The sequence below is a fragment of the Heteronotia binoei genome, chromosome 2 (genome assembly GCF_032191835.1).
Source record: "Heteronotia binoei isolate CCM8104 ecotype False Entrance Well chromosome 2, APGP_CSIRO_Hbin_v1, whole genome shotgun sequence".
In the NCBI taxonomy this organism is placed as follows: Eukaryota; Metazoa; Chordata; class Lepidosauria; order Squamata; family Gekkonidae; genus Heteronotia; species Heteronotia binoei.
Genome location: NC_083224.1, coordinates 175,176,403 through 175,189,295, shown reverse-complemented (window position 1 = coordinate 175,189,295; position 12,893 = coordinate 175,176,403). Strand labels below are relative to the sequence as shown.

Below are 12,893 nucleotides of genomic sequence, written 5' to 3'. Positions count from 1 at the left end.
ACACAACAAGGAGATGGACATTTTTGAGAGGAACGCTTAATCCCAGGTGACAAACTGTTCTCTCACATCTTAATATTTCTATGCAGCTTCCTAAATCTGTAATATTGATTAAAGCAAGCTGTGCCTCAGTATTCCAGTTAAAATTTCAACAAATAACTACTCATTTCACCGTGATTGCATTACAAACAATGGGCACTTCTGGGAAGTGGGAACTGAACATTTAGCATACAGTCCAGCAAATATTAGTCACAAATCCCATATTATTGAGTTGTCCTATTTACACTTGCCAGAACACTGGCAAGTGTGAGCAACTTACCTCTTAAGTTAATAACTGACGAGAATGTGCCTGCATATTTTTAAATTTATCTCCATTATTAAAAAAGCTAGAGCCATGCTTTCCAAAAAAAAAAGAAAACTGAATAAATGAGTCGAGCACATCCATGGTAGAACCAGCCCCTTGAGACTTTCCCATAGTCTGTTAGCATTACTCTCTGTTGTCCTGACATCTGAATGTTTCAGTTCCACTGACCCAAAGTAAATCCTCCTTCCCTTTTCAATTTCATATATGTATGACTATGTTCAGAGTGAAGATGGATTCTGGTGGGGTAGCCGTGTTGGTCTGAAGCAGCAGAACAATGTTTGAGTCCAGCAGCATGTTTAAGACCAACAGAGTTTTATTCACAGTTAATAGTGTTCACAGTGTTACAGATACCGTAGTTTAGAAACTGTGATGAGAGGTCCAGAGTTCAAATCAACCTTCTTTCTGAATCATGGGGATAACAACACTGGCCAACCTTGTACAGTTCTTGTAAAGATTACTGAAATCATGAGAATTTCACCGGGATACCTGTGTTTATATATTGTAGCATAATAAAAGTTGCACCTTAAAGATTAATAATATTTATTTATTTATTTATGTATCTGAACAAGTGTGCATGCACAATAAAGTTTATACCCAGAATTAAACTTTGTTGAACTCAAACTTTGTTCTGTTGCTTCAGAGCAAAACAGCTACCCACCTGAATTTATTCAACAATTAAATTAGTGAATGGGATGGTGGCCATCTGCCCAGCTTCAAGTCCGGGAGGCCATAGGCCAATCATTCTCTTTCAACCTAACTTACCTCTGTTCTCAGGGTGTGGAATAGAAGAGAACAACGCACACTGCCTCATGCTTCTTAAAGCATAATGTTTATAAAGTGTGCTTATACATGTCTTTTAATCTATAGCAGGGGTGTCAAACATGCAGCCCGGGGGCCGAATCAGGCCCCCAGAGGGCTCCTATTAGGCCCCCGAGCAACTGGCTGTCATCCGTTTCCTTGTCCCGCTCTCTTGCTTCCTTCTGCATCACAGCTAGCTTTGCCAGGCTTGCTCAATCACACAGGAGCTACAGAGCAAAGCCTTTGTTTTCTCCATTGGCTGAGGCTCCTCCCTTGGGGAGGAAGGGGGGAAGGAAGAGCTTGCTTTGTCAGACTCTCAATCACACAGCAGAGCTACTGAGTCAAACCTTTCTTCCTTCTACTGGCTGAGGCTCCTCCCCCTCCTGGGGAAGGAAGGAAGAGCCAGAGCTTCCTTTACCCAGTTCCCTGGATCCCATGGGAGAGATACAAAGAAAGCACTCTTAAGACAAATAAGTGCTAATATTTTAAGCATGTTTTATTTTAAGTTCTTTTTTTAAAAAAATCTGTGTTTGTGCCCTTTATAAAGTTTGTCTCTGCTACTTGACATTACATTTTATGACACACATGGCCCGGCCCAACAAGGTCTCATTTATGTCAGATCTGGCCCTCATAACAAATGAGTTAAACACCCCTGATCTATGTTCTGTGGGTTTACTAGGCTGTTAATTCCATGGACTTTGTTAAATACATGGGTTCATGTTCTTTAAAGGACTTCCAGTTGAACCAAGAAAAAAGGAAAAACAAGACAGGTTGAAAATATAAAACACAAGTGATATATATATATACTAATAGCTTGGAGTAAGTAAAATTGGGATCTAGGGTACCATAAGAGTTCTAAGTCCAACTCTTGTTTTATTTTATTTTATTTTTTGAGCTATCCCCATACATTATATGGTTGCCTAACTCCAGGTAGTAGCTGGAGATCTCCTGGGATTACAACTGATCTCCAGATGCCAAAAAATTGTTGCTTTGGAAAGTGCACTCTGTGGCATTATACCTCACAGAAGTCTCTCCCCTCCTCAAACTTTCCCTTTCCAGACTTCACTCACAAAATCTCCAGGAATTTCCCAACCTGGAGCTGGTAACCCTATGTACAAATCAATCTACAAAGATGTGGTTTAACTGCTGTCTCCTTATGAATGCAACAGAGGTTTTTAATATTTGTTTCTTACTAATTGTTTTCAGCATACATATACAAACCATAGCAGCAGCACAAAGAAAATAAATTGAAAGAGTAGCTCCTACACAAATAGCTGTGTTGGACTATGGATACCAAGAAACCATCTACAGGTACTACCAGGAAAAAAAGTAAAAAAGGTATGCATAGTATTAAATGGACTAGTGCACACATTATAGAAGACACAGCTTGTATTTAGAGTTCCCAACCTCTGTAACATACATTAATTGTAGGGTTTCCCCAGTTACTGAATGTATGGTGCCTTGTTCCAAATGGGACCGCAAGACTTGTGAAGAAGGATCTGGGCAGCCCAATCCAGACATACATGGCAGCTGGCCACTGGGGCATTGGCGGATCTATGGCGCCGCTCGTTGGCTTCCAAAGGGATTTGGGGCGCAGGAGTGCAGCGCGCCCAAGCCCAGGCCTCCACCTGTAGATGTGTAAAATACACTGGAGTGTGGGCTCCCAGAGTGGCGCGAGTGCGGAGACGGGAGGGGGTGCTTCCACAAAGATGCCAGGGATTGGCTGGCGGCAGCCAGGGAGCCAGTCCATGTGACATTTGGTGGAGAGAGCGCTGCCCAGCGATAGGCTGCCCGCATGCCGCACCCCTCACACACACACACCCAGCCCCATGGTGTGGCTGTGTAATCCTTGGGGAAGCATCCGTCAGCATTTACTGCTAGCTCCATGGACCAGCCTACCCACCAAAGGGGCGAAGCCAGCCCCTGTCTGTCCCTCCCGTGGGCTGCATGGCCGGATGGCGTCCCAGATGCTGCGGGGGGCCCCTTCCAGGACACAGTAGGCCACTTGCTGCAGGCATCCATGCATCAAAGGTGCCAGCGACAGTTTCTGCAGTGGCTTGCGCTCGTGCCCGCCCGTGAGGGGCGTGAGGTGGTTTCGAAGTGGCCGTGTGCAGGACTCGCCTCCCCCCATCCCCAGATCCCCCTTGAATAAGAACTCAATGCAATGTGCAGGGATAAGGTTTATTAAAGTGCCGGGCTGCAGAGGGGCTGCCGCCCGGCCCCCTCACAAAAAGCCACCTCAAGCCGCGGTGGGCAGAGGCGGCTGGCCGTGGGACGGCTGGTCCTGTCAGGGGCGGGCACGGCATCTTGGACGTCATCCCAGATGGTGCCCATGTGCAGCGTCTACCTGCCCACCTTGACGGGGGGGGGGACCGCCTTGGGAGCGGCAGGAGCAGCCCCTCCGCTGGCCAGCAGGGACTGGTCGATATTGGCAAGCAGCCGCTCCACCCTCGCGCCCCACTCCTTCGACTGCCTCGCCATGGCCAGGAGACTGGACAGGTGACCAGTGGCTGTGGACACGGTCCCCTCCATCCCTACCATCCAGCGTTGGCTCGTGGCCATGGCCTCCCGCCATTCCTGGTGCCCCTCCAGCCAGTCCCACTCTATGGCTGCCCACATGGAGAACAGGGTGGTGTGGATTCTTTGAGCTGTTGGTGGTCCCCGAGCCTTGGGTCCCGATTCCCCGCTACCTGCACAGCCTTCTGCATCGCTGCCACCTTCCAGATCCCCCAGCAGCTCCCCCTGGTTAGGAGCCGGGTCCGGGGGGGGAGCCGCCCCACACACAAGTCTGCTGTGCCCGGCCTCCCCCGCATTCCCGGCCCCCGGGGCACGGGGAGGGGATGTGGGCACAACCAGGGTCCGCAGCATGAGGGAGGCAGCTATGGCCGACCGTCTGCGTGGGGATGCCTTCCATATGATCTCCACGTTGGCCGCCAGTGTCACAGTGTGGCTACCTGTGGAACGGAACGGGTCAGATGCTGGCACGAGCGTCCAGTCACGGATGCCCCACGACCCGCACTCATTGTCGCACCTTGAGGGGACTCAGGCCGCTCATCATCTGTGGACCGTGGCATCCATGACCTCCTCACTCGATGTGTCCTCCCCCTGATTAGGCACCTCCTGACGGCTGTCCGGACGTTCTGGGGTCGGTGGGGGCACTGGGACCTGCCGACCTCACATCGCGTAGGTGCTGGGCGGCCAGCTCCAGTCCTTGCCTGTCTCGCTAGAGCGGCCTCACACCTCCAAGTCCACAGTGGAACTCATAGCAGCCTCCGACGATTCCTGGGAGCCACCGGGGGGGGGGGCAAAGAGTGTTGCCATCAGAATCTGGCAGTCCCACGGTGGCGAGGATGGGGGGAAAGGTGCCAACCTACCGCGGATCATTTTAATGCCGTGACCAGCTACAGCCACTGGGCGGATGAGGGGTCCCATGATCGCCTCAGAACCGGTCAGGGCCTGGGCCACCTCCTCCTCATAGGTCGAGCCCTCAGCGATGAGATGCCGGACTTGCTTCTTGGCAGGGCTGAACGAGTCGTTCCAATGCTTCAGGGTGGACTGCTCTGTGTGGGGGATCTGGCTCGCAGTGGACACTCGTTCCGCTGCCATACGCCAGAAACCCTGCTGACAGGAGTTCTCCCCACCGGCTCTTGTGGCAGCAAGCGCCACCGTGGTGTTCTCGGCCACCAAGCCAAAGAGGAGCGCATTCTCTGCCTCAGTCCAGTTCGGTTGGCGGTGACTCTCGGTCGATGCTGATCTGTCTGCCACCATTCCTCCCACGGGCAGTGGAATATGGGGGCTGTTAACCACAGCTGGCTGATAGTGGTCACTCTCACAGCTTTCCCATGGGACACCAGCAGGGCATCTGTTGGCCTCGACAGCCCAACGCCACCACTCGTGTAGGGCCCCTCACAGCTCCAGTGGTGTCTGGAAGCTGTGGTGGAGTGCCTCGGGGCGGCGGCACGGCCACTGCAGCCCGCACCAGAGCATGCAAACCATGGGGACCCATGGCGGGGGCCCACGCAGCATGCAGCCCCTGCCTGTGGCTAAGCTGGTCGCTGTGTGCATCATGCTACACAACATCGCCACCCATCAATGCCTGCTGGCCCCTCAGGACCTTCCCCTCCCAGACCCCGGGTCGCCGATGGGGGAGAATAAGGAGGCGGGGGCATGAGCCGCTGCCCAGCAGGACTTTGGGGAGCACTTGCATCAGGAGCGTGTGCGAGCTCACATATGGGCCAGTCGACACGTGGACAGGGCATCCCGAGGACGAGAGCATGCCATGAGTGCGGCTGCTCACATGCCTGGGGCCAACGGGGGGACACCGTGCGCTCCCATGTATACTGGTGCCTCTTGGGCACTTCATTCTATTATTAAGCCAGAAATGTCGGGACCACTCTCGGGATCTCTTCAAAAATTCATGCACTTGTGCTCGCTTCGGCAGCACATATACTAAAAAACATTCATGCACTTGTTCGAAAAGGCATGGGGAAGACGACGAAATGGCAGGCAGAGCTGAAGTCCTGGGGGGGAGACACAAAAAAGAAAGACAAGGTAGAAAAACATAGGGAGGGGACCCAGGAAACCCTGTGCAATGCCGGGCGCACCTCAGCAGGATTCCCGCATGCTGTGGCCGTGGAACTGTCAGGCAGGGCACCAGGGCAGGTATTCTGTGAGGTGTGAGTGGCCACAGACTCAGCTCCCAGCTGAAACCGTCCCTCGGCAAACAGTGGCTAACGGGGACAATAGCTGCCACTCACACCTCCCCACATGCTCCCTGGGCTGAGCAGGCGCACCTTCAAGTCCACAGGTTTATCTCATTTGCATATCCAGAAGCCCCCGCAGCGGCCCTCACCACCCCCTTCTTGTGGCCCCTGCGTGACCCCACCAAGCCCGCTCTGAAGGGGCCTGGGAGGAGCCCGATCATGCCGACACTCTCAGCCAGGACCAACCCTGCCCCTGGCATGTAGCAGCTGTAAGCTGCCTCAGAACACAGTGGAGGCGGCTGGGCTTTGCAACCTACTCCCCTGCCTCATAATGCTGGGCCTGTGGGTTCGAGGCCGCCCTGCAGCAGGACTGCTCACATGGCCAGCTTCCCTCTTTATTGAGCCTGCCATCCAGCCATTATTTTTGGTCGGCCAAGTCAACTCCCTGGGCCGCCCCCCCTTTTCTGTGGGCACCCACCCTGAACTCAGCCCCCCTATCAGCTGCATCACAGACCCAGATGGCGTGGACACATGGTGCAGCCCCGGACAAGTGTCTGCCTCGCCGCCTATTAGCCCCCGCCCTTCACCACTATTGTCCACTGCATCTCCCACACAATTGCACTAAGTGGGTGCCCCGAGAGTCCCCCCCAGCCACAGAGTCATGCCCTTGGGACGGCCACGAGCAGAGTGCGCAGGGGATACAGCTGGGGCGAGGTGGAAAAAGTGAAAGACACAGAAGACGAGATGGGCATGCTGGGCTAAGTTTTGATCTGCAAGCAGGGAGAGCAAGCTCACATGTGGAGGTTCCTGGCTTCCGCAGTTCGAAATGCCTTTGCCGCAGGACGCACCAACAGCTGCGGGGCCGATGGGACCAGCCGGCTGTGCTCTGGCGACTGCAGAGGCTGGAGTGCAGCGCACACACCTGAAAGACAGAAAGACGGGGGGAGCCTTGCCGGCTGCAGGCATAGGACTCCACCCCTGGGCGAGCCTGCAGGGAGCAGGGCAAGCGGCTCGTCTGCCTCCAGTGGAGCCATCCCACACAATTCCAGATGTCCTGCATAACAGGCCAGCTAAATCGCATGCGAGTCAGCAATCACGGCAGCCGTGGCGGGGGCCAGCATGAGCGGCAGGACCTGCACTAGATGGCGAGTCGCTGGCTGGGCTGTGGAAAGGCGGGACACATGTCATACCCCCTTCGCCCCGGCATGGGGATGTCTGAGATATGGGGTGGGAGGCCACCAGCGGGATGGACGGCCAGGGTGCACCCCCACATGCACATGTGCGGTGGTCGGCACCCCGGCCAAAGCCGCAACCACACTGGACGGTCTTGGGGACTGGGGGCTGCGGGGACTCCTAGCCAGACTTACCCATCCATATGGGGGGCTCTGGAAGCGAGACCTGTTAGGAATGGGAAGCACAAGTGGTTAAGCAGGCAGCCCAAACTTAGCTCACCTCTCCCCAAGTACATCTTCTGTAACTTAACTAACATCCTTCTCTGTGCCGTTCCCTCCAGTGCAACCCTCCTCACGCTAAGTCCGCATGGCATGGCCCTCCAGAGCAGAGTGCCGTGCTGTGCACCCTTCCCTCCCTGGGGAGTTGTGTGTGGCAGGAGTCAAAACCTTTGTGGGGGGGGGGACTGATTGGGTGCGGGAGGTGGGCCGTACCCAGCCCTGAGCGGGAGGGGATTGGTGGGGCGATAACACGACTCCTAAACAGGTTTGTGCGCTGCCGCACTGGCGCTGCCGGCGTGTGCTTTCTGCTTCCACTAGCAGTACACCAGCATTTTGCGTGGTGCACCTGGTGCGGGGGGGGGGGGGCGTTCCTGCACCAAAAGTTCTCTGGGAGCTGACCAGCAGCGGTCATGCCCCTGGATCGACACCCTCCTATGCCGAAGTGCCGCCCTGTGCCTCTGCTGTGCCCCAAATGCGGCGTGGCAGCACTCCACCATCAGCCCTCAGCAGCGGCACACTGCGGTGTCCGGAGAGTGGCGCATGCCCCATTTCCACCAGCACGGAGGAGGATTTGCCAGCGTAGGTCTCCATACCGCCGGCGTAGCAGTAAGTCCGCTTCCACAGCACCCCCCCCCCCTCTGGATTGCGCTGTAGCCTTTCTTTGTGCTTTTTCCCCAACCTGAAACAGTCCAGGGGGTGCTGTTTGTTCTGTCTGGGAACCCTGCATGTACTTTGTGGTAATGTGGGTTTCCCCAATTGGCTGGAGAACACCCCTGAACTATTTCAGGTCAAGAAAATCACGTGGGTGGAGTGGCTAAAATACTTTCTGCACAGGCCTCATGGTTCTGATCCATGATCTAAACTGAACACTTCAAGAAATGAGGAGAATTAGCAATCCACTGTTGAACAGAGGCAACTCCAGGCTCAGTCTGCATACTGTGTAAGTTGGCCCATAGGTTTCAAGAATCATTTCCTGACTAATGGATTTATGGGCAATTAACTGGACTGCTAGTCACAACACAAACTGTGCATTTGCAGAGTGGGGGTGGAAGAGCAGAATATATTTCAAACAGACTAAATGGATTTGCATGGCAGGTAGTACTCCCATCATGAATTGTAATATTCTGTGAGCAGAAGCCCCTCACCTATGAAATATTGCCAAATGTGATCTCTGTTTGGGTGCTGATCAGTGTGATATTTGGAAGCACCCTAAAAAATAAGAATAAAATATTACGTTGGGCAGTTCTTTTCAGTCTATTCCATTATAATTGTTATTATTGCACCTTAGGACAGTAGTTGGTCCTTGGATAGGTAACAAAAGCCATACAACGGGGCCACTCATGAAGAAAGTGGGAATTTTTACCTACTTGGGAATTTCCTCACATACACAGAAAAACAAGACTTTGCATATTAACCACAAGAAAAAGGACCCCTCCCCAGAGGCTTGATGAAGACTGAGCATACAGCAATATTAAGAGTAACTGAGAATCAAAGGAGGAAAATGGAAGATGGGGCTACTGGGCTGTTCAAGCCCCCAAGAGCTTAAATCCTGAAAGAAGATTTTTGGAGAAGGGTTTTAAAAATATTTTATACCCCAACCCACACAAATTCCTTTTGATATTAGAAAAGTGAGTAGCCCCTGTGCCCCCTGTGAGGAGAAGGTGCACCAAAACAGAAAGGGCAAGAGCAGTACAAGACTGGGGGACACCAGAAAATATGACTTTCCTTCAAATAGCTCTCCTCCAACAGCTGCTTCCAGCTCGTCACCCTGAATAACAGATTTAAAGACCAGTGCCTATCAGTTGAGATAACAGCTGAGAGAAATTCACCTGAAGAAGCTTTTGACTCCTCAAGACAGCAGGGCTAAGACATTTTGCTGGGGCCCAAATACTGGGGAGCCCTGCAAGTCAAAACAATTGAGGTCATTGGATCAGTCACATGCCAGGGTAAGACTTCAAACGACACAAACACTTTTCTACAACTCAGAAGCTGAGACTGGGTATGTATTCCTGTTGGGAAACATTACTATGATCTTGGGGGAGAGGCCCCTTTCAAGTTCTTCTAACCATACGCACAGCTGTCAAGTGTCAGGACACCAATCTTGGGAGCATGCTTCGCGTTGTAAAAGGACTTCTGAACCGGAAGAAAAGAAGACTAGAGGGTGGGATGTGCCATCTCTCCCATGCGATAGAGGAGTCACTGCAGCTGGAGCAGTGATACAGTCTGCAATGCAAAGATGCCAAGGCCTAGGCTGCTACCTAGAAGGATCATTGCACAACTCATTGGTCTCCACCAAAGAGAAAGAAGATGGTCATGTGACATTTGTATATGCCTCCGTTTGGCATCCTCGAATCCCCTATGGCACTGCTGATCAGCTGGCGGTGTTGGAAGCTCTCTACCATTAAGCAGATTAAATACTTGGTGGGTGGCTGTATGACTCTTATCTCTCTGCTCACGACCTGAGTTTGATTCTGGCAGAAGCTGGGTTCAGGTAGCCGGCCCAAGGTTGACTCAGCCTTCCATCCTTCCGAGGTCGGTAAAATGAGTACCCAGCTTGCTGGCGGGAAAGTGTAAAAGACTGGGGAAGGTAATGGCAAACCACCCCATAAAAGGTCTGCCGTGAACACATTGTGAAAGCAACATCAACCCAGAGTCAGAAACGACAGCAAAATCTTGATCAACTGCATGGTGTGCAAGCCAAATAAACCCACTATAAAAATGAGATCACTTATGTAGTTGCTGTACTTGTTACCGCTTTGGATTCATTTTGCAACATCTGGGTGTGATAAGAATTTTTTCACCCAGCTGATGTAAAAAATAGTGTCACAAGGAAACTAAAGTGATTGTATTTGCAGCCCACTCAGAACAGTCAGTAATAGCCCTCTTTTCCCTTTGCTACATGGGTAAGCTCATATGGGGATTCATTGATAACCAGATGTAAAACAGATGTTGTCTCCAACTCAGCTTCCTCCGATGTAGACTTTCATCCTTGTACACTGAAAAACTGTGTTATAAAATAATTGGCCCTGATGGCTTGGGACTTGGCATGGGAGACTTCCCTTTGTGTCGGTATGTTTTTACTTACAGGTCTGGAACCAATTATGTAGACGTATCTCTTAATGGTCAAGCTCTAAAGCAAAACATAACGAATACCCAATTTTGGAGCCAGACTAGAGGTGCGGCCAAAGTGTTCTGGGTAGGGTAGGACTAATAATCAGCTTTGTTTGGCGCAAGACAGCTGTCATTGCCACAGAAAAGTAGTCGCTTCCTGACTGTGAGCACCTAAGCCCCCTGGCAGGACAAGGAAGTGCTCTTGTCAGTCCCATTTAGGGTGATGGAATGCTTGTGGAATCCTGTGGCCTGTGAGCTGGCTTCTAGAGCTACAGTCGCTCTTAGACTTTACCTAGCCAGGCCAGGGCCTCAGGAAGCATATCAGCCTACCAAATATTGAGGTCATCTTGTGAAATCTACTTTTGTATGTCTCTTCTCTGCAGGTTTGATAGGTGATAGTGTGATGAGGCAGTGCTACAATTATGAGACGTCTTCCCCTATGCAGCTTAGCTGGCACCTTCACTTTTGACTTTTTAGGAGGGCAGTACAAATATATTGCTTCTGTCGAGCTTTTGGGTTGGCTTTTGTAGAGGTATTAATTTATTTTATGGAAGTGAGTTTTTAAATTGAATAACTGCTCTTCCAGAGTTCCGAAATACTGATGAAAACGTGGCTCTTTAATTCAGAACTGTATTACTTAATAACTTGCGCTGTCATACTTCTAATACCCTTTTTTTACAAATTTTATTTAAAAAAAATTAACAAATTGTATTTAAAAACAGTCTTCTAATAGCTTATTCCTGAAAGCCTGAGACTGTTTCCGGATATGGTGAGTAATGATTTATTTACTACAGAATCCCAAGGGAATTGTGGATACCTACATTCTTAATTTTTCATTTCAGCCTGCAGCTCTTCCAGCCAAAAGACTGAGAGGTCCTCTGACTGCCCAGTTTTTGCTACAGCTTTGGATAACAGCATGAAAAAGAAAAGTAATTTTGAATGTAGTGAGGCCTCTGCTTCTTTTAGGTGTGTCTGGCAAACAATTGAAAAGTCAAATTATGATATCAAAATAGAATTATAATGTCCATCTGACTTGTTTTGGAAGCTTCTGAATGGTTGTAGAGGTTCAGGTTTTGACTAGTTTTGGCTTAACTGCATTCAGCTGTTAAGGGTAGTTTACTTTTATAATATATTACTGTATTTAATGGGAAATGAAAGAAGACGATTTAATGGTAAATACTAGTTGTGCGATTAAGGAAATCAGGGAAACAAACATACAGCATATTTAGAGGATTCCCAGGCATGAAGACTTTATGTTGTTATAAATTTACCAAAAAAACTTTACCCTTTAAAAACTTGGTTTGATGAGGACTGGGCGTAATCTGGGAGGTGCACAATTCTGAAAGTCAATTAAAGGGAAAAATAGAGAGGGAAACATCCCAGCTTGTAGAATCCTTGACAAAGAAGATTTGGGTATGTGAGAAGCTGAAATTTCCAAATGGAGTATTTCCCCTTCTCAATTATTTGTTGGTGGTTTGGAGAATGCGTCCTATCCCTTTAACAGAGACTTAATCTAGGATTTGTTGTGATCTCACAGATTGTCATAATAGAGAACTGAATGGTTCCATAACTATGTTGGATAGTGAAATAGAATGACTCATAGAGAATGTAGGGGTTTCTTTAGAATCATACCTCCCCTGTTTGTTCATTTGTAAAAAGAAGGGGGGGAACCTCTTACAATTGACTGTTTAGGAGACTGTTCAAGAGACTGTTCAGGAGACTGGTCATGTGCATTTCTCTCCAGGAGAACAAGCATATTGAAGGCAGCTAGCTCCATGTGCAGAAAAGACAAAAATAAACAAAAAAACAGAGATGGAGGAGTACATTGATCTGCTCAAACCCCTAACAATGCATAGCATATATTGGGGATGTATATCAAAAATCCACACACATGTTGAAAGCTTTTAAGGGCTCTGACTGTGTTGAAGCTAATAATTTGGAGATTCATTAGGGTTAGAAGCTCTAATCCTAATAACTCCCTCCTCCAATCTTCAAGCTGGAGGCAGAACTTGTAACAGTTTATCCTGAAATTGTGGTGGGTGGGGGTCGTACAATTAGGGAGGAGGGATGTGTGTGCATCACCAGTCCTCTTTCACTGTTCTCTCCTACAGTATGGGGTGAAGTAAAAACATGTCTCACCTCTGCATTATTACTCAGATTCTAGGGTTAGATATCAGCTTTTTCCTTATCAGTAAGTGCTTAAGGATATGGGAGGTGTTCAGGTGAGCAGAAAGCTGCTCTTCTAGTCCCTGAGACGCTTGCATGGGGGAGGTACATTCCTCTGTTGTTTAATTGCCTGCTTCCTTTGATTCTTCATGCCATCTAAAGGGTTGCCAGCTGAGCATTGGCATCTGGCAGGAGAGCCCAGGTGCTGGCATTAACCTGGAAGTGATGTCATTGTATTAAGTCAATGCCCTAGAACCTTAGTTTACCGCAGGGTTTCAGTACAATCCTGGAATGATGAGGTCA

At 50.0% G+C, this 12,893-nt stretch overlaps 1 protein-coding gene across 1 annotated transcript in view; it reads left to right on the top strand.

The window, feature by feature from the left end:
* Positions 1-590: 590 nt before the first annotated feature.
* Positions 591-12,893, top strand: part of LOC132567376 (centrosome-associated protein 350-like) — a 78,310-nt gene continuing 66,007 nt past the window's right edge. The window contains 4 exon segments of the mRNA XM_060233050.1: positions 591-600; positions 2,434-2,443; positions 2,445-2,497; positions 11,267-11,390. Of these exon segments, the coding sequence (XP_060089033.1) occupies positions 591-600; positions 2,434-2,443; positions 2,445-2,497; positions 11,267-11,390 (197 nt within the window).